Source organism: Hylobates moloch, unplaced genomic scaffold (assembly GCF_009828535.3).
Source record: "Hylobates moloch isolate HMO894 unplaced genomic scaffold, HMol_V3 SCAFFOLD_9, whole genome shotgun sequence".
NCBI lineage: Eukaryota > Metazoa > Chordata > Mammalia > Primates > Hylobatidae > Hylobates > Hylobates moloch.
This window is the reverse complement of record NW_026652284.1, coordinates 77,886,725-77,911,483: the sequence shown is the minus strand read 5'-3', so window position 1 is coordinate 77,911,483 and position 24,759 is coordinate 77,886,725. Positions and strand designations below refer to the sequence as shown.

The following is a 24,759-nucleotide window of genomic DNA, read 5'->3' as shown; positions in this document are numbered from 1 at the left end:
CTAACACGGTGAAACCCCATCTCCACTAAAAATACAAAAAATTAGCAGGGCGTGGTGGCGGGCGCCTGTAATCCCAGATACTCAGGAGGCTGAGGCAGGAGAATGGCGTGAACCCGGCAGGCGGAGTTTGCAGTGAGCCGAGATCGCACCACTGCACTCCAGCCTGGGTGACAGAGTGACACTGTTTCAAAAAAAGAAAAAAAGAAAAGAAATTGGTAGAGAGATAGAAAGAAGCATCTTTTAATAGATAAAAATAATGGCCGGGGGCGGTGGCTCACGCCTGTAATCACACCTGTGGCACTTTGGGAGGCTGAGGCAGGTGGATTGCCTGAGCTCAGGAGTTTGAGACCATGCGTGGGCAACATGGTGAAACTCCATCTCTACAAAAAATACAAAAATAACCAGGTGTGGTATCGTGCACCTGTAATCCCAGCCACTCGAGGGGCTGAGGTGGAAGGATTGCTTGAGTCCGGGAAGTGGAGGCTGCAGTGAGCTGTGTTCACACCACTGCACTCCAGCCTGGGACAAAGTGAGACTCTTGTCTCCAAAAACAACAACAACAACAAAAATGAAAATAATCATAAATAAAGAGACACAGAAATCTAGCTAAGCAGAATTATTTCTTGTCTTAGGAGTAATGGTGAGAGACAAGTCTAAGGTAGGGTTAGATCATGAAGAGACTTGAGTGCCATGTCATGAATTTTGGATTTTATTCAACAGGTGATGGGGAAACTACTGAAACGATGTGAACATCAAAGTCACATGATCAGGGCTGGGCTTCAAAAGACTCAACTCGCATGAGTGGGTAGAAAAGATTGGCAAAAAAGAAACCGGAAGCAGGAAAACCATGTTAGAATAGTCTAAGTAAAAGGTAATAAAGTCCTAAAGTAGGGCAGTGGCAGTGAAACTGGAACAGAAGTAATGACTACAAAAGACACTGCATACTATTAGCATACAGTCATACATTGCTTAATGAGGAGATTAAATTCTGAGAAATGCCTCTTTGTGCAAACATCACACAGTATACTGACACAAACCTAGGCTACAAACCTGTACAGCATGTTGCTGTACTGAATACTGTGGCAACTGTAACACAATGGTAAGTGTTTGTGTATCTAAACATAGAAAAGGTATAGTAAAAATACAGTATTATAATCTTATGGTGTCATCATATAGGCAGTGCTACACCTCACAGCCAGATGAGGCAAACAGCCATTTTCCACTTAAAGAGGAAAAGGGGGCTCACATAGATATTTACCAGGCATGAATAATAGGAGTAAGCTGTATAAATACTTTTGTTGGACATCTTACTATATTATGCATTCAACAATTATTTTTCAGTACCAAGCGCTGTGCAAGGCTATCCGGTAGCAAACAAAAGGAAACACTATTATTTTATTAATTAAGCTTAGAGATATGGCAATTACACTATAGCAAATCTTTATGAACATTCCTACACTAATATGCAAATAACTTGTTCACTAAAATAAATTTTTGAGCTGGGTGAGGTTGCTCATGCCTGTAATCCCAACATTTTGGGAGGCCAAGGCGGGAGGATGGCTTGAGGCCAGGAGTTTGAGGCTGCAGTGAGCTACGAGCTATAACTGCCACCGCACTCCAGCATGGGCAATAGAGCAAGACTGTCTCAAAAAAAAAAAAGAGACAATTTTCTTTGATATTAATCCTGATTATGTGCTTCCAGTTGAAATTCAAGGCCAATTGTTACACACCAGTTTTCGCAGACTTCACTTCAATCTGAGTCATTACTCAGATTAAAAATCAAGTGAAAAAATACTTATTGAGTGCCCATTTAATACAGACTTTGAGGTAGATGTCATGAAAAATACATATAAGATAATGATTTCCAAAAATATCAGGAACAGGGGTGGGGGGGGAGAAAAAAATGCCAAGAACTGGGCCCAGTAAAAAGTGCCCCCCCACACTTTTAATTAGGGAACAAACTGTAATTCATACCCTAAAAGATCTATGGCATGGTTTTATTAGAGGATAAAAAAACAAATTGATAAAATAATTTCAGAAATTGCTTATAAACAGGTTGAGGTAAATACAGATTTAGCCACTATTTACTCTACAAATGAAAAATTTGAAAACAGGAGCCACAAAATTTGGAATGATTTAAGAGAAAGATAAAAATAACGGAACGAAAAGATCAGAGATCAGGAATATACAAGCTTTTTTTTTTTTTCTTTTAAGAGACAGAGTCTTGCTGTGTTGCCCAGGCTGGAGTGCAGTCACCTGATCATAGCTCATCACAGCGTCAAACTCCTGGGCTCAAGCGATCCTCCCACCAGTGCCTCCCAAAGCGCTGGGATTACAGGCATGAGCCACTGTGCCTGGCCCAAGCATTTCCGCAAGCATTCAAAGTGACTCTCATTGCAAGTAGCCAGGGATAACACTTTGAAGAATCCTGCAGTGTTTTAACTCAACTAAGATTTTCAATTTGTAAACAAGATACACTGAACAGAGCAAAGTGAAATGCCTTACTCAAGTTTAGAGTTTCCCATTTCTGCCAGGCTGACAGAGTTGTCTTCTTTCAATCCTGGGCCTTCGTTGTTTCTCAGGCCTCTCACATTATCTTGCTCTTACTGCCCTCCCTTCCCCCCTTTTTTTAGACAGGGCCTCGAATTGGCTCACTGCAGCTTCCACCTCCTGGCTCAAGCAATCCTCCAACCTCAGCCTCCAGAATAGCTGGGACTACAGATGCACACCATCACACTGGGCTAATTTTTAAAATTTTTTGTAGAGATGGGGTCTCACTATATTGCCCAGGTCGTTCTCAAATTCCTGGGCACTCCTACCCACTTTCAAAGTCAGCTTCTGTGACAAGGCCTTTCATGCCCACCTGGGTCCACATCCAGTTGTATCATTAATTTTTTAAGTATATCTTTTTCCACGACGGAAACAAAAAGCTCCCTGGGGAGAAACTGAGCTTTTACATTTGTATCCCTGTCACAGAGAGATATGCCCATATTGTATTCCTTTTTACGGCCTTCAATTTGTAAGCAGTATCTTGCTTTTCTTCAATCCTTAGCACAGTTAAAGGTATCGAATGAGTACCAAACGGCAGCTTGTACTTCTTTGCCCTGTAAAGCTGCCGTTTTTCTAACTGTGGGTCATGCCTCACAGTCAAATGTGAAATGAATTTAGTGGGTCACGAACATTAAAGAAAAACAGAACAGTTTTATATGTATAATGTAATGTAAAATGTATTTCTTACTGTGGGTTGCAGCCAGAAAAGCTTTAAAGTCACAATTTTGTAAATGTTGGTTAAACTTCTCGAATACATCTTCAATATCTGGTAGATAAGAATACTTTCTCACCCAATTAACATTCAGCCATACAATCTTCCCATTCTCCACTCCTCAAAGCTAACACTAGGTTTACTTATTTACTCCCCACTTCCTTAACTCGAATGAAAATGAGGGGGTAAGTCTTAAGTCTACTGAGCATTCTTCACGGTAATGTATAAGCATTCGCCAGAATCTGTATTCCTTCAGATGAGTCATTTGAGTGTTTATAACGCACTTCGGATGGGTTCTTGGAGAACCTGTCTCTCTCAACCCAAGTTTATCTGAAATTCTAGATGTCCCAAATAGGGCTTTGAAATTTTCACAATGTGCTTCATCCACATGGGTTTGTGCTGAATGTGTTTCTTTCAAGATCACCTTCTTTCCTTACCTTGGAGCAAGGTTCTCTATTTTCACCATAACATTACCTTGATAATTGGTAATTCTTGATAGTCTCCACAAATTTTTAAATTATTTATGTTCCAAATCAGTTCTATTTTCTCCTCTCCTAACTTATGGTAGTATTCACATTGACAAAGTTGTGCCTTTTCCAGGTTTCATATGTATCTTGCATCTTCTTAATCAGCAGGCAAAACGTGAAGGCCTATCCAGGCCTCATAATGCACTGTGACCTGTCACATCTCTAATCTAGAGATTAGAGTTTGTTACCAACAAAACTCTTGTTAGTTTGAACCCAAACCCCATTTCCTCCAACAACTTTCCTAAAGCCCTCCAATGAAATGTCTCCTACCCTCCAAACCTCATTAACAGTCAGTTAAAACCTCTTTAACACCTATCAGTCTATGCAAAATTCTAATTATTTATGAATCTGTCTCCTATACTACCGTCCAAGATTGACTCTATGTGTATACCTTGCACTGCCCTCCAAACACCAGAGTGCAAATTTCACATAGTAGGGCCTTCGTACTGGCTTACTGAATTGTACTGAAAAGGTGAAGAGCTTAATTCGGTGGAAATAAAAATAGGTGAGGTGCTGTTTCTAACTCTGCATACCCTCCATAGTCTCAATTTGTTCAAATGTAAAATATTTAAAAAATACATAAAACTATGAAAGATATAATGGGAGAACCATGGGAATGGCAATAAAGAATGTAAACGTAAAACACGAAGGCCTAAGACAAACGTGATGCCCTCTGCAACTTCCACACGTGGCCCAGTAAATCGGTGCCTGAATTCCTCTCTCGGCTTTCACCATTCTGCCCTGTCATCTCCCTTTACTCTATTTCACAAATCTACCACGCCACAGAGTGTGCAACGGACTCGTTCGTTGAACTCGCCTTACCTCTTTCTCATAGGACCATACACCTCAAAGCGTATTAGGTAACCGATCCCCTCTTGCCTTGCTCCCGTTCCGGCCTCTGTTGGCCACATTTGCCAGAACAAGAATGGGCAACCATTTCCCTTTAACAGTCCCAACTAAAATGGAAGCGCGTCTAGACCTGGACACCTTTAATCCTGTGTAAGCCCCAGAATTTCTAGGTCACCGTACTTCCTCCACTGGCTACTGTTTCAATGTGACTTGAAATAGACATCTGTCTTCCGAGCGCAGTCTTTCGACAACTTCCCAACACCACCTTAAGGTCCCATTACGCTCCACATGCAGCCTACTCTGCAGGCCTCAAGGAAGGATGCTGTGCTTATTCTAGCGGTCAAAGTTCCCAAAGATGGCTTGACCTCTGGGCGCCTATCTGAACGGACCCCCAGACCTCCTAACTTCCTTCCTCGAAACTGGGCTTCCCCACTCGTCCTATACTTCCTGAGTTTCCCCCACTCCCCAAATAACATGACCACCCATCACCTCCTCCTCCACTTGGGACAGCTGCCTCTCGGCTTTCGACTACTCTTTCCCTTCCCGGCTGGGGCGCGGCCTCCCCCAAGCTCGAGGGTCTCCACGCCCGCCCTTCGCCCGTTCTCTACTGCCGCTCATCCCATACTCACTTTGGGCTTCTCGGACAGTTTCTTCCGGTTCTTCTTCTTCTGTTCCTCGCTCCGGAGATTCTTCAGCAAGGCCAGGTCGTCGGGGGCCGGGGCTGGCGCGGCCGCCGCCTCCTCCCGCTTGCGGGGCGGGCTCCTCCGCTTTTTGCGGGCGCCGGCGCAAGCCGCGGCCCAGCCGTAGCCCAGCAGAAACAGCAGCAGCAGCCCGAGCGCGCCCGTGCCCACCAGGATCACCCAGCCGGGGTACCGTTTCGGCTCCAGCCCCAGGTCGAGGCCCAACTCGGTGCGCAGAAAGCCTAGGCCAACCGAGAGCATTTCCCGCAGCCGGGCCGAGCCCTCCTCGGCCTGCTGGGCCAGCTCGTCCTGCCAGCTCCGTGCAGCCATCTTCCCTCCCGTCAGAGGGACTCGCAGAATGACGCCGGGGCGCGGAGACGCAGTGGAATAGTCAAGGGAAGCGAGGAAGGGCCGGGCCAGGTAGCCTCAGGCCGAGCGCATCGCGGCCGTCCCTCGCGCCGGAGCCGGGGATCGGCCGCTGCCACCGCGGGGAGGGCAGAGGGGTCTCCCAGGTTCCCCGCTGTCAGCCTCACTCCGCCGCCGCCAGGAGACCCGGGAGGCGGGAGGGAGTGTCTCCAGTGGCGGCCGCTAAGCGGCGTCTCGGCGCCAGCGCCAGGCCCCGCTGTCCTCCCTCGGCGGAACAATGGCGGCTTGGGCCGCGATCCACGCCGCGCGCGGGGACGACCGTGGGTCACGTGGGCGCCAGTGGGAGGGGCGTGGGCGTCACGTGGGGGCGGGCGGGGTCGGGTGGGGCAAAGGCGCGGCCGCGAAGGTTGGCGGTGGTCTGTTGGGGCCTGGTTAAGACGCGGCGTTGGGGACCCGTGACTGCAGACCAGAGGCTGGGAGGGGTAATTGGCGGACGCCTCCGCGGGGTGGCTGGTGGCGCTGAGTTAGGAGACGTGGCGCAACGAATGAGTACAGGGGAGGGGCTCCGTTCTAGGCGGGGGCGGGGGGGGGGGGCGGGTAGGGCTGCAGCGCTAGGAACCGGGTCACCGGGTCTAGGTCAAAGTCGCCCTGCCAAGTCTAGGGCTCTTCATGCCTTTTTCTGGAGTGTTGTTGAAGTGGAATCGCTTTTTCTCCCTGGGGGCGCCAGTTGGATCCTTCCAGAATGAGCTCAGCGGAGTCTGACGCCTAACACTCTTCTTCCGGGACCTAGGTTTAATTCACAAATTGGGTATTTCTCTCCAGGGTGTTTCTCTCCAGGGCAACTAATACACTGCGTGCCTACCAGTTGCCAGCCTGGCGAGGGCACGTTTGCGTCGTTTGGCTCATTCACTCTTGCTCTCTGTTGTTAGTCCCCAGAATTCAAAAGTTGAAAAGCCCGTGGGCGGCACTATTCTTTTCCTACTAATTTGTAGCTTTAATAACACATAAGAGGAAGCACATTAGATTGTATTTACTTATGGAGGGAGCTTTCTCGTTACGTTTTATTTTAAGCTTTTCTACAACACTGCAAAAGGAGTTTCCAAACATTCCATTTTTATATGCTATGTTGACCATCTCTGGGATGCAGCTATAGAAGGAAACGAAGTGCCTTTTCAGATTTTTTTTTTTGTTGTTGTTGAGACAGAGTCTCGCTCTGTCGCCCGGGCTGGAGTGCAGTGGCACTATCTCCGCTCACTGCAAGGTCCGCCTCCCGGATTCAAGCCATTCTCCTGCCTCAGCCTCCCGAGTAGCTGGGACTATAGGCACCCGCCACCACGCCCGGCTAATTTTTTGTATTTTTAGTAGAGACAGGGTTTCACCGTGTTAGCCAGGATGGTCTTGATCTCCTGACCTCGTGATCCGCCCGCCTTGGCCTCCCAAAGTGCTGGGATTACAGGCGTGAGCCACCACGCCCAGCCTTCAGGTGTTAATTATAAGGGAAATGTTTGAAGGCTGCCTTAGGGTTTTAAGATTATATTTTGCTATAAGGAAACTCTGTATTTTATCGGTAAATGATCATTAGCGTGTAAGCAACTGTCTTGACTAAATACAGGCTTTCTCAAGGAATACAACAGGGGTAATATTAATAACCACCAAATACCAAAAATGTATTTTGACCTATTTTGCAACAGTGTCGTAATGCATATTGTGATTCATGTGTGGGAGTTTTGTAAATAATAAATAATAAAAGTATACTGCTCCTGCCAAGACTTATAATTAAAGACTAAATTAAGTTAGGAGGCCAAAAACTTAGAAAATGTTATTGGGATCTGCTTGAACTCTAAAAGTTTCCAAATTCCATTTATATTTGTGAAATAAGATTTCTGCACGTGTTTTGGTTCTAGAGATATGAAGGGTCATGATTTTCCTAAGAAGTTCCACTGACTATTCTGACCATTCTAGATAAACATCTGTTAATTTTTAATTTTTAATTTTTAATTTTTTGAGACGGAGTCTCGCTCTGTTGCCCAGGCTGCAGTCGCCCTGGCTTCGGGATCCGCGCGCATGGGCATCCCAAAGTGCTGGGATTACAGGCTTGAGCCACCGCTCCTGGCCCACCTGTGAATTTTCAAATTAAACTATTACAGTAATGGCTGGTGCGGTGGCTCACGCCTGTAGTCGCAACACTTTGGGAGGCCGAGGCGGGTGGATTGCTGTAGCTCAGAGTTTGAGACCAGCCTGGCCAACATAGCGAAACCCTGTCTCTACAAAAAATACAAAAATTAGGCAGGCGTGGTGACACCCGCCTGTAATCCCAGCTACTCAAGAGGCTGAGGCGGGAGAATCGCCTGAACCTGGGAGGCAGAGGTTGCAGTGAGCCAAGATCACGCCACTGCACTCCAGCCTGGGTGACAGCGAAAGTATGTCTCAAAAAAAAAAAAAAAAAATTATTACAATAATAGTAGTGGGGGGCCGGGCTCGGTGTCTCACCCCTGTAATCCCAGCACTTTGGGAGGCCGAGGCGGGCGAATCACGAGGTCAGGAAATCGAGACCATCCTGGCTAACACGGTGAAACCCCGTCTCTACTAAAAATACAAAAAAATTAGCCGGGCGTGTTGGCAGGCGCCTGTAGTCCCAACTACTCGTAGTCCCAGCTACTCCGGAGGCTGAGGCAGGAGAATGGCGTGAACCCGGGAGGCGGAGCTTGCAGTGAGCCGAGATCGCGCCGCTGCTCTCCGGCCTGGGCGACAGAGCTAGACTCCGTCTCAAAAAAAAATAATAATAATAATAATAATAGTGGGGTTCGCCAGTCCCTTTGGCAGCCTACCGAGTATTGATTCAGTAAAATCAATCACCTTCTTTTTTTCTGTCCTTTAATCTTAACATTAGAAAACAAACAAAAATATATTTTAAAAGCAAAAATAAGGTAATATACGATTCAGTTTTTTGCACTTAAGGTAGCCATGAGTATTTATGTGAAGTGATAAAGCCCACCAGGAATATACCTGTAGTCCCAAAATGTTAGGTTTATTCATTTGCAATAGGATGGAGTTTAGGTAAAATTTAAATGAAGCAATGCTTTGAAAGACTCAAAGCAGGCCGAGCACCGTGGCTCACACCTGTAATCCCAGCACTTTGGGAGGCCAAGGCAGGTCGATCACCCGAGGCCAGGAGTTCGAGACCAGTCTGGGCAACATGGCAAAACGTTGTCTCTTGTAAAAATGCAAAAAATGCTGGGCGTGGTGGCACACGCCTGTAATCCCAGGTACTCAGGTGGCTGAGGCATGAAAATAACTTGAACCCAGAAGCTGGAGGCTGCAGTGAGCTGAGATCGTGCCACTGCACTCCAGCCTGGGTGACAGAAGGAGATTCTGTCTCAAAACAAAAAAACCCTCAAATTGAAGTGGTGCCATACGTAAAGAAGTTAATATCAAGTCTGGCCTAAATAGAGTGGAAATTCTAATTTCTTGTAAATGACAAAGTTAAGCTGTTGTGTATGAAACCCTTTACCTGAAGCTCTGCACCTGGTTGGAAATAAGGACTGCTTTTTCTGGGAGTGACCCATGCAGTGGAATACGACCCAGAAATAAAAAGGAATGAACTATGAATACATGTAACAACATGGATTATGCTGAGTGAAAGAAGCCAGATAAAAAAGAGTACATGGTGTATGATTCCATTTACATAAAACTTGAAAATGCAAACTAATCTATAGTGACAAAGCAAATCAGTGATTCCTTGGGGATGGGGGTGGAGGGTGGTGGGAGGAAGGAGAAATGGGAGAGAGGGAGGGATTACCAAGGGGTACTAGGAAACCCTTGGGCATGATGGATATGTGCATTATTTTGATTGTGGTAATGGTTTTACGGGTATATATTTCAAAATTTATGAAATATATATTGTTTAATTCATGTCTATCATTCTTGAATAAAGCAGTTCAAAAAAAGATGTTAAAAAGTCACATATAGTTAGAGTGAAGATCTAGTGTCTGATAGCACAACAGGGTGTCTATAGTCAACAATAATTTATTGTACATTTAAAAATAAAAATATAATTGGGTTGTAACACAAAGGATAAATGCTGAAGTGATGGATACTCCATTTACCTTCATGTGACTATTATGAATTGTATGCCTGTATCAAAATGTCTCATGTACCCTATAATATATACATCTACTATGTACCCCAAAAAATTTAAAAAATGACTCATAGAACTCAGATCCTACAAGAGTGAGATGTTCCATTTTCAATGATGAGATTTCAAAGTTTTTGCCAAACTATGATTTTAAAGAACAAGGTTTCTCAACACTATATCTTTGATGTTCATTAACAAAAACTTTTTTTTTTTTTTTTGAAATGGAGTTTCGCTCTTTTTGCCCAGGCTGGAGCACAATAGTGTGATCTTGGCTCACTGCAACCTCTGCCTCCCAGGTTTAAGCGATTCTCCTGCCTCGGCCTCCCGAGTAACTGGGATTACAGGTGCACACCACCACACCCAGCTAATTTTTTGTATTTTTAGTAGAGACGGGATTTCACCATGGCCAGGCTGGTCTTGAACTTCTGACCTCAGGTGATCTACCTGCCTGGGCCTCGCAGAGTGCTGGGATTACAGGCGTGAGCCACTGTGCCCAGCCGCAAAAACATTTTTTAATAAGTTTGCACAATATTCACTTAAAGTATCACTTATAATGGCAAGATATTGTCTGTCTCTGATTTAACATACTTTATTGTATAGTTAGATTATTGACAGGATTTTTTTTTTGCCATTAAATGCAGTTCTGTCATGAATATGTTTGTAACTAAATCTTTGTGAATATCCATGATTACTTCCTGAGGTGGAGTAGTGGTGCTATAATTGCCTGAGCCATAGCTCACAATTTGTGAATTAAATACTTTCAGTTTGAAAATATCGGGGGATGTGAAGTGCTACTTAATGCCCTTCATTTTATAGACGAGGAAAAGGGAGCTTCAAAGGGTCAAGTGTTATACCCTAGAGTCTGAGTGACAGAGCCCAAACAGGAACTCAGACCTCCCACTGCACTTGACACTTGATCACTCCTCTTTTTCAGTATACTGTGCAGTCAATTATTGGGATAAGTGTGCATATTAATTTGCTGGGGCTGCCATGACAAAATACCACATACTGGGTGATTTAAACAGCAAAAGTTTTTTTTCCTCACAGTTCTGGAGCTGGTAGTCCAAGTTACGTGGCAGCCTGGTTGGGTTCTGGTGAGAGCCCTCTTCCTGGTTGCAGAAACAGCTTATGTGATGGCTGGTAAAGAAAAATGATGGCTTGGGTCTTCAAAATGTAGATTCTTGCCATTGTAAACTACCGGGTCACAGAGTTACACACCTAGGAGAATGATTTTATGGTAAAGCAGGGAACTATAGTTGAGTGTGCCAAGAATTTTAAGACACAGTCCGGAAAGGGTTATTCTCAGAATAAAGGAAGAATTAGTAAATAACTAAACTGCCTGCAGAAGTATGCTCAGAATCCTAAGCTAGTTTGTAAATGTGTTGCTGCAAGGGCCAAGATGTTTCCTTTAGGAGATCAGAAGATAAGCTAAGAATCTGTATGGAACTAAAAATTAGATTTTATCAATTGTACCTCAAGGGAACATCAGGGTGGGGGATGGGGGAAGCATGGAGGCTGTGAAAGTGATAACAAAAGTGAAAGTTATGGTATACTCATTCAGTAGAATGAATATGTGGTAAGAATATAAAACCGTGCATGGGAATAATGAACACCAAATTTGAGATAGTGATTATTTCTAGGAAGAGTGGGAGAGAAATGGGATAAGTGAAAAGTATAAAAGGGAGCTACAAATATATAATGTTTTATCTCTTAAACTAGGTTAAGAGTTATGAATAGACGGGTACTCCTTATCTCTACTTTTTGTATGCCTAAAATACTTTGTAAATAAATTTAGGTGACAAAAATTAAATGACAGCTGAGTGTGGTGACTCAAGTCTGTAATCCCAGCACATTGGGAGGCTGAGGCAGGCAGATTGCTTGAGCAGAGGAGTTCAAGACCAGCCTGGGCAACATGGCGAAACCCCGTCTCTATAAAAAGTAGAAAAATTAGCTGGGCATGTTGGTACACTCCTGTTGTCCCAGCTACTTGGGAGGCTGAGGTAGGAGGATCACCTGAGCCCAGGGAAGTCGAGGGTACAGTGAGCCGAGATCTTGCCACTGCACTCCAGCCTGGGTGACAGAGTGAGACCTTGTCTGGGAAAAAAAAAAAGGCTATTTGCACTCTGTTTTGCACTGTTTTCTCTTTTTCTTTTTTTTTCTTATTTTGAGATGGAGTCTCACTTGTTGCCCAGGCTGGAGTGCAATGGCACAATCTCAGCTCACTGCAACCTCCGCCTCTGGGTTCAAGCAATTCTCCTGCTTCAGCCTCCTGAGTAGCTGGGACTATAGGCATGAGCCACCATACCTGGCTAATTTTTGTATTTCTGGTGGAGACAGGGTTTCACTATGTTGACCAGGTTGGTCTCAAACTCCTGGCCTCAAGAGATCCACCGTCTTTGGCCTCCCAAAGTGCTGGGATTACAGGTGTGAACCCCCTGCCGGGTTTACTCTGTTTTTTTCAAGTAAGGTCCTGTGTTTTTGGTTAATCAGTCTCCTGGGGTCATTTATTCAGTAATTCTTTTACCAGATTTCTATTAAATCCCAACTCTTTAAGGGAGCGAATGTCTCAAAAACTAGTTAGGTTTCTTTGGGAAGCTGAGGCAGGAGGAATGCTTGAGTCCAGGAGTTCAAGGTCGTAGTATGCTATGATCGCACTTATGAATAGCCACAGTGAATAGCCCAGGCAACACAGTGAGATCTAGTCTCAAAAAAAAAAAGAAGAAGAAGAAGAAAAGAAAACCAAACCACACACACACACACAAAACAAAAATACACACACCGAAAAAATACCTAATGAGGGCAATGGAGCCTTCCTTAATACAAGGGAGTGTGGTTCTAGTAAATTGATTTGAGCCTAGGGATCGTAGTGGATGCTGCAATGCATCTCCTGGATCCCTCTTCAGGAATGAAAGACTTATTCTCTAACTCTGAGAAGCATCCAGAAGACATCCCTAAGCTGTCATACTTTGGGGGAGATTACTGAGGAAAACTTCTTCAGCCGAAGTCATGCCTCCTTCCAGGGATAACCCACATCCAATGGACTGATCATCCTGGGGAGGAGGATTTAAAGTCCTGGCCCTTCTTAACTCAATTTGGAAAGGTCCCAAGGACCATCCCAGCCCAGAGCACTGCTTGGCTGAGGACTCTTGGTACATCTCAACTCAGCTCTCCTCTGCCCAATCCTACTTCCTTCTTCCACTGGCATTGGTTCCAGGAGCACTTCCTAATGTTGTCCTGCTTGCTGATCTGCCTGAAAGTCTGCTTCCCAGACAACCAACCTGTAACAGGGGTGATGAGGTATTTGAAAAGTGTTTTATATCACTGAGGAGAGAGGTTATTATTTATGCAAGGTTGTAGTAGAACGCTAAGTGCAATATGTTTGGGTTACATCTTGAAGGATGAATTAGGATATTGCTAAGAAGAGAAGGAGATGAGGAGGGAGAGGAATTTCCAAGCATGGGACCAGCAAAAGCAAAGGCTTGGGGACAGGAGAGAACGTGGTATGTCTGGATTATGAGAGACCTGTTGTGTAATTAGTAATAAAGTGCATAGTATTTGGTGAGGGAGTGAAGAAGAGGGAACTGTCAAGAATAATTCCTAGGTTTCTCACTTCCAGGTTTACAGATGGTGGTGCCTTTCACTGAAGTAGGGAATGTTGAGAAAGAACTAAGTTTTACAAGCCAAGATTGGTTTTCTACACATTGATTTTGAGAAGTACAAATAAGCAGATGGATATATGTGTGTAGACCCCAAAGTGGTGATCAGAGTTGGGGGTACCTCTTGGTTTCCTTGCTCCAGCTTTTCATCCCTTAATAATTTGATGCTCTCTGTAGGTACTGGCAGTACCTGCATGATCTTCTGAATGCATAGAATTTATTTCCTTGCTTTTTCTAGTTTGTTCTTGCTCATTTTTTATATCTCAAATGAAATGTCATTTTCTCCCAGAAGCTGTGCCCAACCACTAGATCAGGTCATTTCCTCATCTTACAGATTTTCATAGTATCATAAACTTTCATAGTATTTGTCAAAATCATAATTTCACATTTATTCATGTAATTATTTTCTCTCTCCTTCTGACTAGAATTTTCATGAGAACAGGAACTGTGTCTGTTTTTGCTCACCTTTGTACTGTATCCTATGCTTAGCATAATGCCTAGCACCTGGTAGGTGCTCAGAATATATTTGAAAGAATAGTTTATATTAATGTTAATGTGAATTAAAAAGACTAACAGCTATTTACACATGGCGCAAAGCTGTTTCTCTAATTTAATGCTTCAGTTAGTATTTTTTTTTTTTTTTTTTTTTTTTTTTTGAGATGGAGTTTAGCTCTTGTTGCCCAGGCTGGAGTGCAATGGCGTGATCTTGGCTCACTGCAACCTCCGCCTCCCGGGTTCAAGTGATTCTCCTGCCTCAGCCTCCCGAGTAGCTGGGATTACAGGCATGCGCCACCACGCATGGCTAATTTTGTATTTTTAGTAGAGATGGGGTTTCACCATATTGGTCAGGCTGGTCGTGAACTGCCGACCTCAGGTGATCCGCCAGCCTCGGCCTCCCAAAGTGCTGGGATTACAGGTGTGAGCCACCGTGCCCGGCCATCAGTTAGTATTCTGTGGCAGAAAGACTCTCGGATTTCCACCAGTTACCCCTACCTCCTAGTATTTATATCCTTGTGTAATCCTGTCCCCATGCATATGTGAGGAAGCTGTGGCTTGCTGTAACCAATAAAATATGGCAAAAGGAGATGGGATGTCACTTCCATCATGATGTTACATAAAGGATGGTGCTCCTATCTTGCTAGTAAACTATTTTTTTCTTTCCCTTGCTGGCTTTGGAGAAGTAAATATCCATCAGAAGAGGCCCATGTAGCAAGAACTGAGGGTGACCTCCTACTAGCGGCCAGCAAGGAAGCAAGACCCTCAGCCTAATGACCCAGAAAGAACTGAATCCTGCCAGCAACCTCATGCATTTGGAAACAGATCACTACCTGGTTGGTCATCAGATGACTCCCCAGTCCTGGCTAACACTTTCTGAGAGACCCAAAAACAAAGGAGCAGGCACAGCTGTTCCCATATTCCTGACTCACAAAAACTATGAGATAGTAAATGTGTATTTGTTTTAAGCTGCTAAATTTGTGGTAACATTGTTACATAGTGAGAGAGAACTGGTTTTGGTATTGTGGTACCTGGGAGTGCCATGCTGCTATAAAAAATACCAAAATATGTGGAAGTAGCTTTGAAACCAAGGAATAGTAAGAAGGTGGAATAATTTTGAGGGGCATGATAAAGTCCAAATTGCTTGAACATACTGTTAGTAGAAACTTTAAAGTCTTTAAAGGACTTTATGGACTTTAAAAACACTCCCAAGTTCAAAACGAAATGAGCATGTTTTTAGAAACTGGAGGAAGGGATATATCTTTGCTATGTAATGGCAGAAAATGTAGTCAAATGTCTCCTGCAATTATGTGGAAAGCAGAACATGTAAGTCCTGGGTTTGGTTATGCAGGAATGGATATTTCAAACCAAAGTGTTGAAGGCCCCACTGGATTTCTTCTTAATATTTATAGCAAAATGTGAGAGGAGAGAAATAAATGGAGAGAACTATGAAACAAAAGGAGTTAGGACTCGATGATTTTGAAAATACTCAGTCTCTTCAGAGGGGAGAATATGCTAGAACAAGAAATGGCTTCCAAGCACTGTCAAGAAAAATGGCAGAGAGGCTCGGCGTGGTGACTCATGCCTGTAATCCCAGCATTTTGGGAGGCTGAGGTGGGAGGATTGCTTGAGCCCAGAAGTTTGAGACTAGCCTGGGCAACATAGCAAGACTCCATCTCTACAAAAAATAAAAATTAGCTGGGTATGGTAGTGAGCATCTGTAATCTCAGTTACTTGGGAAGCTAAGGCAGGAGGATCTCTTGAGCCCAGGAGGTTGAGATTACTATGATGAGCTATGATTTCACCACTGCTCTCCAGCCTGGGCAACAGAGTGAGACTCTGAAAAAAAAGAAAAAAGAAAAAAGGAAAAAAAAAGAAAAATGAATGGCAGAGGAAATTTTGGAGGTGTGACTATGTAGCCTTTTGTTAAAATCTCAGAAATGAAGGGGTGGCCTGCCTCTCTACACCTGTGGGTGCTTCTTGTTAGGTGGGACGAAAGACTTGAGAAAAGGAATAAGACACAGAGACAAAGTGTAGAGAAAGAAAAGCGGGGCCCAGGGGACCGGTGCTGTGCTTACAGAGGACTTACACCGGCCCCGGCCTCTGAGTTCCTTTAGTATTTATTGATAATTATCTTTACTATCAAAAAGATAAGGGAGTGACTGGACAATAGGATCATTGTAGGGAGGAAATCAGCAGTAAGACATATGAACAAAAAATCTTTGTAACATCAATAAGTTTAAAAGAAAATGCTGTGCCTTGAGATGCATATGCGAACATCTCCATAAACCTTTTAGCAGTATTGCTCCAGTAAGCCTTACCTTATTCCTAAAGGCGGTTTTCTCCTTACTTAGTAAACAAAGCACACAAAGGGTTTTACCTGGAGATGTTCCATTGCCTAGGGACGGGCAGGAGACAAATGTTTTTCTTTTTCTCTAGATTTAAGAGAATGGTGATGACCTTTAACCATAAGCAGCCTTTAGGCACTTGTTTAACAAAGCACATTCTGCACCGCCCAAAATCCTTTTAACCTTAAGTCACCACAGCACATGTCTCTTGCAAGGACAAGGTTGGGGGTAGGGTCACAGATTAACAGCATCTCAAATACAGGACTAAATGGAGTCTTTTATGTCTACTTCCTTCTATATAGACACAGTAACAGGCTGATCTCTCTTTCTTTTCCCCACAAGAAAGATGAACGAATCAGTATCCAGTTACATACAAGGCCCTTGAAAGAGACTAAGACCTTGAAAGAGACTAAGAGTGTGCCTCAAGGACCTTTTCAGTGAAACCACAGGTCTTCTAGGAAGTTTAAGGACATTGTTCTCAGCAAAATCAACAGGAGCCCAAGGTAGAACAAGATCTTACCTAGATGAGATTTTTGGATGTGGCTTTTATCCAATGGAGTGAATGCCAATGAAATTCACAGAAGGCCTACAAAGTTTTTAAGAAAATTGTATCACCAAAAACACTGCCAGTTTGGACTGAAAGGGACAGAAAGAGTAGCAAATGAAAATAAGTCATTGGACTTCCAAAATTCTATTAGCAGGAAGCAGCATAAGAAAACCACTGAGCATCAAACTTTACACCTTTCATGAAAAAGGAAGGGAGACTCAGAAGGCAGAACCAGCAGCATAGAGGGTGGAGCCAAGATCCGCAGAAAATTATTTCCATACATTGAAACCTAATCAAAGAACTTCCAATATTTGCTGAGTTGCATTTCAGAATTGCTATGGACCACGGCCTTTATACTTCACATTTCCTTCCTTTTTCTATTTTTTTAGAGACAGGGTCTCACTCTGGGTCTTACCTAGGCTGGAGTGCAATGGTGCCATCACAGTTCACTGCAGCCTTGACCTCCTGAGCTCCAGTGATCCTTCTGCTGTAGCCTCCTGAGTAGCTGGGACTATAGGTGTGCACCACCAGGACTGGCTAATTTTTAAAATTTTTTGTAGAGATGAAGTCTTGCGATGTTTCCCAGGCTGGTCTCAAACTCCTGGCCTCGAGCAATTCTCCTTCCTTGGCTTCCCCAAGTGCAGGTAGTGTGTACTTTGTCTACAACTAAAATAAGAACACTCCGTATTGATGGGATGTGGTGGCTTACACCTGTAATCCCAACACTTTGGGAGGCCAAGGAGGGCGGATCACTTGAACCTGGGAGTTCGAGACTGGCCTGGGCAACATAGGGAGACTCTGTCTTTACAAAAAATACAGAAAATTAGCCAGGTGTGGTGGTGTGCACCTGTAGTCCTAGCTACCGGGGAGGCGGAGGTGGGAGGATCACCTGAGCCCCTGGGAAATCAAGGCTGCAGTGAGCTGAGATCGCACCACTGCACTCTAGCCTGGGCTATGGGGTGAGGCCCTGTCTCCAAAAAAAAAAAAAAAAAAAAAAAAGTTGATACAGTGGCTCATGCCTGGAATCCCAGCACATTTGGGAGGCTGAGGCGGGAGGATCGCTTAAGCCCAGGAGTTTGGGACCAGCCTAGGCAACATGGGTGAAACCTCGCCTCTACAAAAAATAAAAAAGTCGGGTGTAGTAGTGTCGTGCACCTGTGGTCCCAGCTTACTTGGGAAGCTGAGGTGGTAGAATTGCTTTAGTCTGGACAGTCAAGGCATCAGTGAGCCAAGATTGTGCCACTCACTGCACTCCAGCTGGGTGACAGAGTCAGACCCTTTCTCAAAAAAAAAAAAAAAAAAAAAGAGGAAGAAGGAGAAGGGGAAGAAGAAAAAAGAAGAAAAAGCCTGCCTTTGGAGAATTTTACTTAACAGGAGCTGAGGGATGGTAATAGAGAATAGTGCCTAAGTCTGGTGTGAACAAGAGTGACAGGATGTATTAATTCAGGCTGCCATAACAGCATACCACAGACTGAGTGGTTTAAACAGCAGATATTGATTTTCTCACAGTTCTGGAAGCTGGAAGTCCAAGATCAAGATGCTTCCAGGATTAGTTTCTCCTGGCCTCTCTCCTTGGCTTGCAGATGGCTGCCTTCTTGCCATGTCCTCACATGGCCTTTCCTCTGTGTGTCCTTGGAGAGAAAGAGAGACAGAGAGGTCCCTGGGGTCTCTTCCTCTTCCTGTGAGGACATCAGTGGTGTCAGATTAGGGACCCACCCTTATGAACTAATTTAAGCTTAAAGACTGTATCTCTAAATACAGTCACATTGGGGGGTTAGGACTTCAAAATATGAATTTGTGGGTGGGAGGATACACTTCAGTTAATAACATAGGATAAGATCCAGGGCTATTCTATAGTCTCTGAGGACAAGTATGTAATAAAACTAGTTTGCCAGCATCCCTTGCTAGAACATATGCTCCACTGGGGCAGGAAGGGTGTCTGACTTGTGTAATATGGTACTCACAGCACTTACTGCAGTGCCTATTCATGTAAATATGTATTGAATGAATGAATTAGTGAATGTGGTATTGGAAAGTGGGTGCAAAGAAGGCTATCTCAGTGGTCTGAGATGTGAGGTACCCCAAGTACCTAAATTCATTCAGTGGTGGTGGGAATGAAGAGAAAGGCTGACAATGAATGGCAATAAGTAGTGACAGAAGTGGGATAAAGTGGAGGGAAGAATCATGGGTGTGTAATGCTTTGTGACTAAGTGACCTGGTGATCACTGTCCTGTTAGTGAAAATAGAGAAACTGAGAAAAGTTAATTCATTACTACTAATCCTTACTTTGAAATGAGATTACTGTCATTAATTTAGGACTTATTCATGATTTGTAAAACTGAATGTGCTCGTAGCTTCTCCCAGATGTTCCCTGAATGTTCTCTAAGACGTGATTTCTCTCCCCTCCAGCAACATTCAGGGACCCTGTATTCTTACCACTCTTACCCTACTTTGGTAGCCCAAAGAGAATTATAAGCACTAGGCTGGGCAAGGTGGCTCACACCTGTAATCCCAGCACTTTGGGAGGCTGAGGTGGGCAGATGACTTGAGCTCAGGAGTTCAAGATCAGCCTGGACAACAGGGTGAAACCCTGTCTCTACAAAATACAAAAAAATTAGCTGGATAAGGTGGTGCATGCCTGTAGTACCTGCTACTTGGGAGGCTGATGTGGGAGGATCACTTGAGCCCGTGGAGGTCAAGGCTGCAGTGAGCTGCATTCCAGCCTGCATTCTGCATTCCAGCCTGATAGAGTGAGAGAATGAAATCCTGTCTCAAAGCAACAACAACAAAGAAAATTATAAGGGCTGGAAATACATTTTCTTTTTTTATTTTCCTTTTTTATTATTTTATTTTTTTTGAGAGAGGGCCTCCTTCTGTCACCCAGGCTGGAGTGCAGTGGTGCAATCATGGCTCACAGCAGCCTCAACCTCCCAGGCCCAAGTGATCCTCCTATCTCAGCTGCCCAAGTAGCTGGGACCACAGGTGTGTGGCATGATGCTTGACTAATTTTTTTATTTTTGTAGAGACCAGGTCTCCCTATGTTTCCCAGGCTGGTCTCAAACTCCTTGGCTCAACCAGTCCTCCCACCTCAGCCTCCCAAAGTGGTGAGATTACAGGTATTACAAAGTGGTGAGATTAAACTGCGCCCACCTCTCCTAGTAATACTACTTCTTTTATTTGTGGTAGCTATAGTAGAAATAGAAATTATGGTCATTGGCTGGGAGTGGTGGCTCATGCCTGTAATCCCAGCACTTAGGGAGGCCAAGGCGGTCAGATCACTTGAGGTTAGGAGTTTGAAACCTGCCTGACCAACATGGCGAAACCCTGTCTCTGCTAAAAATACAAAAGTTTAGCTGGACGTGGTGGTGGGCACCTGTTGTCCCAGCTACTCGGGAGGCTGAGGCAGGAGAATTGTTTGAACACAGAAGGTGAAGTTGCAGTGAGCCGAGACTGCACCATTGCACTCCAACCTGGGCTACAGAGCAAGACTCTGTCTAAAAAAAAGGGGGGAAAAAAAAAGAAAAAGAAATTATGGTCATGTTGGGCATCACAATGACATAAAAATTCTAGGTACTAGTGCTCTTTATTTCAAGATTATTTCTTTTCTTCACTTCTTCCTTGTATTTATAATCCTGAGAGAATGACTCAAAACTAACTTTCTGAGTTCTCTAGCTGAGTTATTTATGAATGGAAATTTGCATCTAATGGCAATCTACTTTCTGAAAGAGCTCATAATTACAATAATTTCAGTTTTCTTGAACTTTTTGAATATAACTCTTATGAACATTTCTTTTAAACATATCTCTATGAACAGACTATTCTTAGCTAACTTTAAAACTGAAACTGAAGGCCAGGTGCGGTGTCTCACACCTGTAATCCCAGCACTTTAGGAGGCCAAAGTGGGTAGATCACTTGAAGTCAGGGGTTCAAGCCCAGCCTTGGCAACATGGTGAAACCCCCTCTCTACTAAAAATACAAAAAATAACCGGGAATGGTGGCATGAACCTGTAGCCCTAGCTACTAAGGAAGCTGAGGCAGGAGAATTGCTTGAACCTGGGAGGTGGTGGTTGCAGTGAGCTGAGATCACAGCCACTGCACTCCAGCCTGGGTGACAGAGTGAGACTCTGTCTCAAAAACAAAAACAAAAACAAACAAACAAACAAAAAACAAAGCCTGAAACTCAAAAGATTGTTAAATGCAGATTTAGCATAGCTGGGTAACATCTGCTAATAGGAGTTAGCCCCAAGAAATTACTTACTATGAATTTTGCACAAATTGCACAAAATTATGAATTTTGCACAAATTGCACGAAATTATGAATTTTGCACAAATGCTGCCTACTCACAAATCCTTGAGAAAAGGATTTGCTCATTGGGTTAGAACTTTTTTAATTAGCTGATATAGTGACCATTTTGAACTACTGCATCATGTTAATGTCCATCAATTTTAGTAAAGTTACTATCTTTGTACAAAAATTTGTATAATTCTTTGAATGTGTTATTGCTCCTTGCCTTAAATACTCTGTAACAATTAGTGAAAATGAAATAGCAATTAGTAACGAAAACATGAATTCTAAATGTGACATTGAAATTGCAAGATATTTCAATTAGGATAAAGTTTCAGCTGTTTTAACAAAGATAAAAATTTAAACAGAATGTTATTTCTCTAATCTGTCACTCAGGGGTAGAGTTTTAAAAATAATAAAAAAGAATTTTATTTCTCATTTAATAGTCTGATTCATTTCTCAAATAATGCTGATATGTTGGCTCTTCCATGCTGCCTTTCAAGCGTCCCTAAAATATTAGCCTCATCTGTTTGGTCCTAGATGGTTTGTTGCCATGTCCAAGTTCCAGGCAGCAAGATGGGAGAAGGCAAAGTAGAATAAAAAGACATGTTATCCATTTAAGGGGCACAACCCAGAAGTTGCATGTCAGTTCTGCTCTCCTCCTTCTCCTCCTCTTCCTCCTCCTCCTCCTCCTTTCTTCTTTTTGAGACAGGGTCTCACTCTGTCACATAGACTGGAGTGCAGTGGTACAATCATAACTCACTGTAACCTCGAATTCCTGGGCTCAAAGGATCCTTTTGCCTCAGCCTCCCAGGTAGCTGGGACTATAGGTACCTGCCAGTGGGCCCAGCTAATTAATTTTTTTTTTTTTTTGTAGAGACGAGGTCTTGCTTTGTTGCCCAGGCTGGTTCTTGAACCCCTGGCCTCAAGCAGCCCTCCTGCCTCGACCTCCCAAAGTGTTGGGATTACAGGTGTGAGCCACCACACCCAGCTGGGTTCTGTTTATTTATTTTATTTTATTTATTTTTATTTTTGAGACAGGGTCTTGCTCTGTCGCCCAGGCTGGAGTGCAGTGGCATGATCATGGCTCACTGCAGCCTCAACCTCTTGGGCTCAAGGCATCTTCCCACCTCAGCCTCTTGAGTAGCTGGGACTACAGGTGCACACCACCATGCCTGGCTATGAATTCTATTTCTTAAGGGAATATGTGAAGTATGAATTTGGCATGCCAAAAGTTATGACTCTTTAGTCTCAAATTACTGCTTGTTGGACTAAGCTGCTTGACTGCATGTTCAATTGTGAAGAAGAAAACAAAAGAAACCTTATGCATCATCAGCAAATGCTGAAAATACATTGTCAAAAACTAAGTATAAACGATGAAGTATAATTAACTGTTTTATTTATTTTATAGATCTTGACTTTCAAAGATTGGCCTTTGAATTCACTTAGGAGTCACATAACTTTAATGAAAGTAATGAACAACCTATCTGTATGGAAATTTCTGGCTTATTTGTTGTTCTGAAATTTTATGGTTGAATCAGCATTTCTGAGAAAGCTAGAGGCTTTGAGTGGCCGGCTTTTAAGTTAAGTGTAGAATGTAGTGGATTTCAATACTTTCTAAATAGGGTATCTCTGTTGAGCCTTAGAAAGTACTTTGAGCACAGGCAAGTCACTGTTGTCAGGCAATGCCAATGCTCACCTTAGCCAGAGCTGCTCTGGAGGGAAGCAGCATTCTCCAGTCTCCTGGCCAATGCTCAGTTGTAGCATTGTCACCCCTGACTGGGAAGGGGAAGAAGAGTGCAGACTGTGGAGTCCCAGCCTGGGTCCAAGTGGCCCAGAGAAAAGGATGATCAGAAATGTCAGGGGTCCTAGCACAGCAAGGAAATGAAGTCACATGGTACTTCTCTGCTCTGGTCCATTTGGGAGCAGCAGAACCTCAGCAGGTGGTAAGGGAGTGCCTGTGGGTGGCCATCTCCTGCGGGTGGCTCCTTTATCTCTTAACCATTTAAAGCTGACCTGTTTATCTGATTAACTGGTTGCCACATTAGGAGTAAGAAAAATTTGAATTAATGGCATCTATATTTCAGGCTGGAATAGTGAGACAAGAATAACAACAATACAATCTGAATGACCGGGGGCCATTTTTAGGGTGTGAGCTGAGGAGGGCAGGGTCTGGGTGTTGGGTTGCACGAAGGAGAGTGCCTGGTGGCTGTGCACCAAAGAAGCTGGAGTGGCACAGGAGCTTTATGTAGTGAAATGTATTCTCCAAGGCTGCTCCTTCTCTGACACCTTTTAGGCTAAGAACGTCTGGGTTGGAGGCAATGTACGTTATTAGGATGGTGCAAGTCACTGTGGTCTAAGATATTAAATATTTTTTTCCTCTAAGGATTCATTATGTTTTTTGAGCTAATCACAACATTACATTTTTAGTACTGTGACCTTTAAATGCATATCTTATGATGAATTATAAATTTGCATTAAAACTTTTATACTAGTGGGTATGGACAAAGGTAAGACTTTCATTAGCTTAGTGTATCTTTTTTTTTTTTTTTAGACAGAGTCTCACTCTGTCCCCCAGGCTGTAGTGCAGTGGCACAATCTCCGGCTCACTCACTGCAAGCTCAACCTCCTGGGTTCATGCCATTCTCCTGCCTCAGCCTCCGGAGTAGCTGGGAGTACAGGCGCCAGCCACCACGCCCAGCTAATTTTTTTGTATTTTTAGTAGAGACGGCATTTCACTGTGTTGGCCAGGATGGTCTCGATCTGCTGACCTTGTGATCCACCCTCCTCGGCCTCCCAAGGTGCTGGGATTACAGGCGCGAGCCACCGCGCCCGGCTACTTAGTGTATCTTTATATATATATATTTCTTTTTCTTCTTTTTAGTAGCTAAGCCTTCACAAGCTTAGTGTAACTCTGTGAGAGTCCTATATCTTTTGAATAGTTTGGATATTTAATGCTATGTCTCCTTATCCACTTTAACATGTTTTAAAAAACCCCAATAACATTTCTTTATTTCTTTTTATAAAAATTTATTTATTTATTTATTTTTGAGGCAGGGTGCTTGCTCTGTTGCCCAGGCTGGGAGGCATTGGCATGATCTCTGCTCACTGCAACCTCTGCCTCCTGGGCTTAGGGTGTTTCTGCCGGGGTGCCACCGCGCTCGGCTAAGTTTTGTTTTTAAGGTTTGTTTTTTTTTTAAAATAGAGACAAGATCTTGCTATATTATCCAGGCTGGTCTTGAACTCCCGGGCACAAGCAGCCTTCCCACCTCAGCCTGCCAAACTGCTGGGATTACAGGCAATGAGCCACTGCACCTGGCTATTTATTTATTTATTTGAGACTGAGTCTTGCTCTGTTGTCCAGGCTAGAGTGCAGTGGCATGATCTCGTCTCACTGCAACCTCTGTCTCCCAGGTTTAAACGATTATCTTGCCTCAGCCTCCTGAGTAGCTGAGACTACAGGCACATGCTACCATGCCTGGCTACTTTTTGGATTTTTAGTAGAGATGGAGTTTCACCATGTTGGCCAGGCTGGTCTCGAACTCCTGACCTCAAGTGATCCGCCTGCCTCGGCCTCTCAAAGTGCTGAGATTACAGGCGTGAGCCACT

General features: G+C 43.8%; 1 protein-coding gene across 4 annotated transcripts in view; it reads right to left on the bottom strand.

Annotated features, from left to right (window-relative positions):
- MTDH (metadherin) overlaps positions 1–5,988 on the bottom strand; it is an 87,087-nt gene extending 81,099 nt beyond the window's left edge. For all 4 annotated transcript variants that reach the window (XM_032760104.2, XM_058443693.1, XM_032760100.2 and 1 more), the window contains exon 1: positions 5,268–5,988. In XM_032760104.2, the coding sequence (XP_032615995.1) occupies positions 5,268–5,648 (381 nt within the window). In that variant the 5' untranslated portion in view covers positions 5,649–5,988. The remainder of the gene's footprint in view (positions 1–5,267) is intronic.
- Between the last annotated feature and the right edge of the window lie 18,771 nt (positions 5,989–24,759).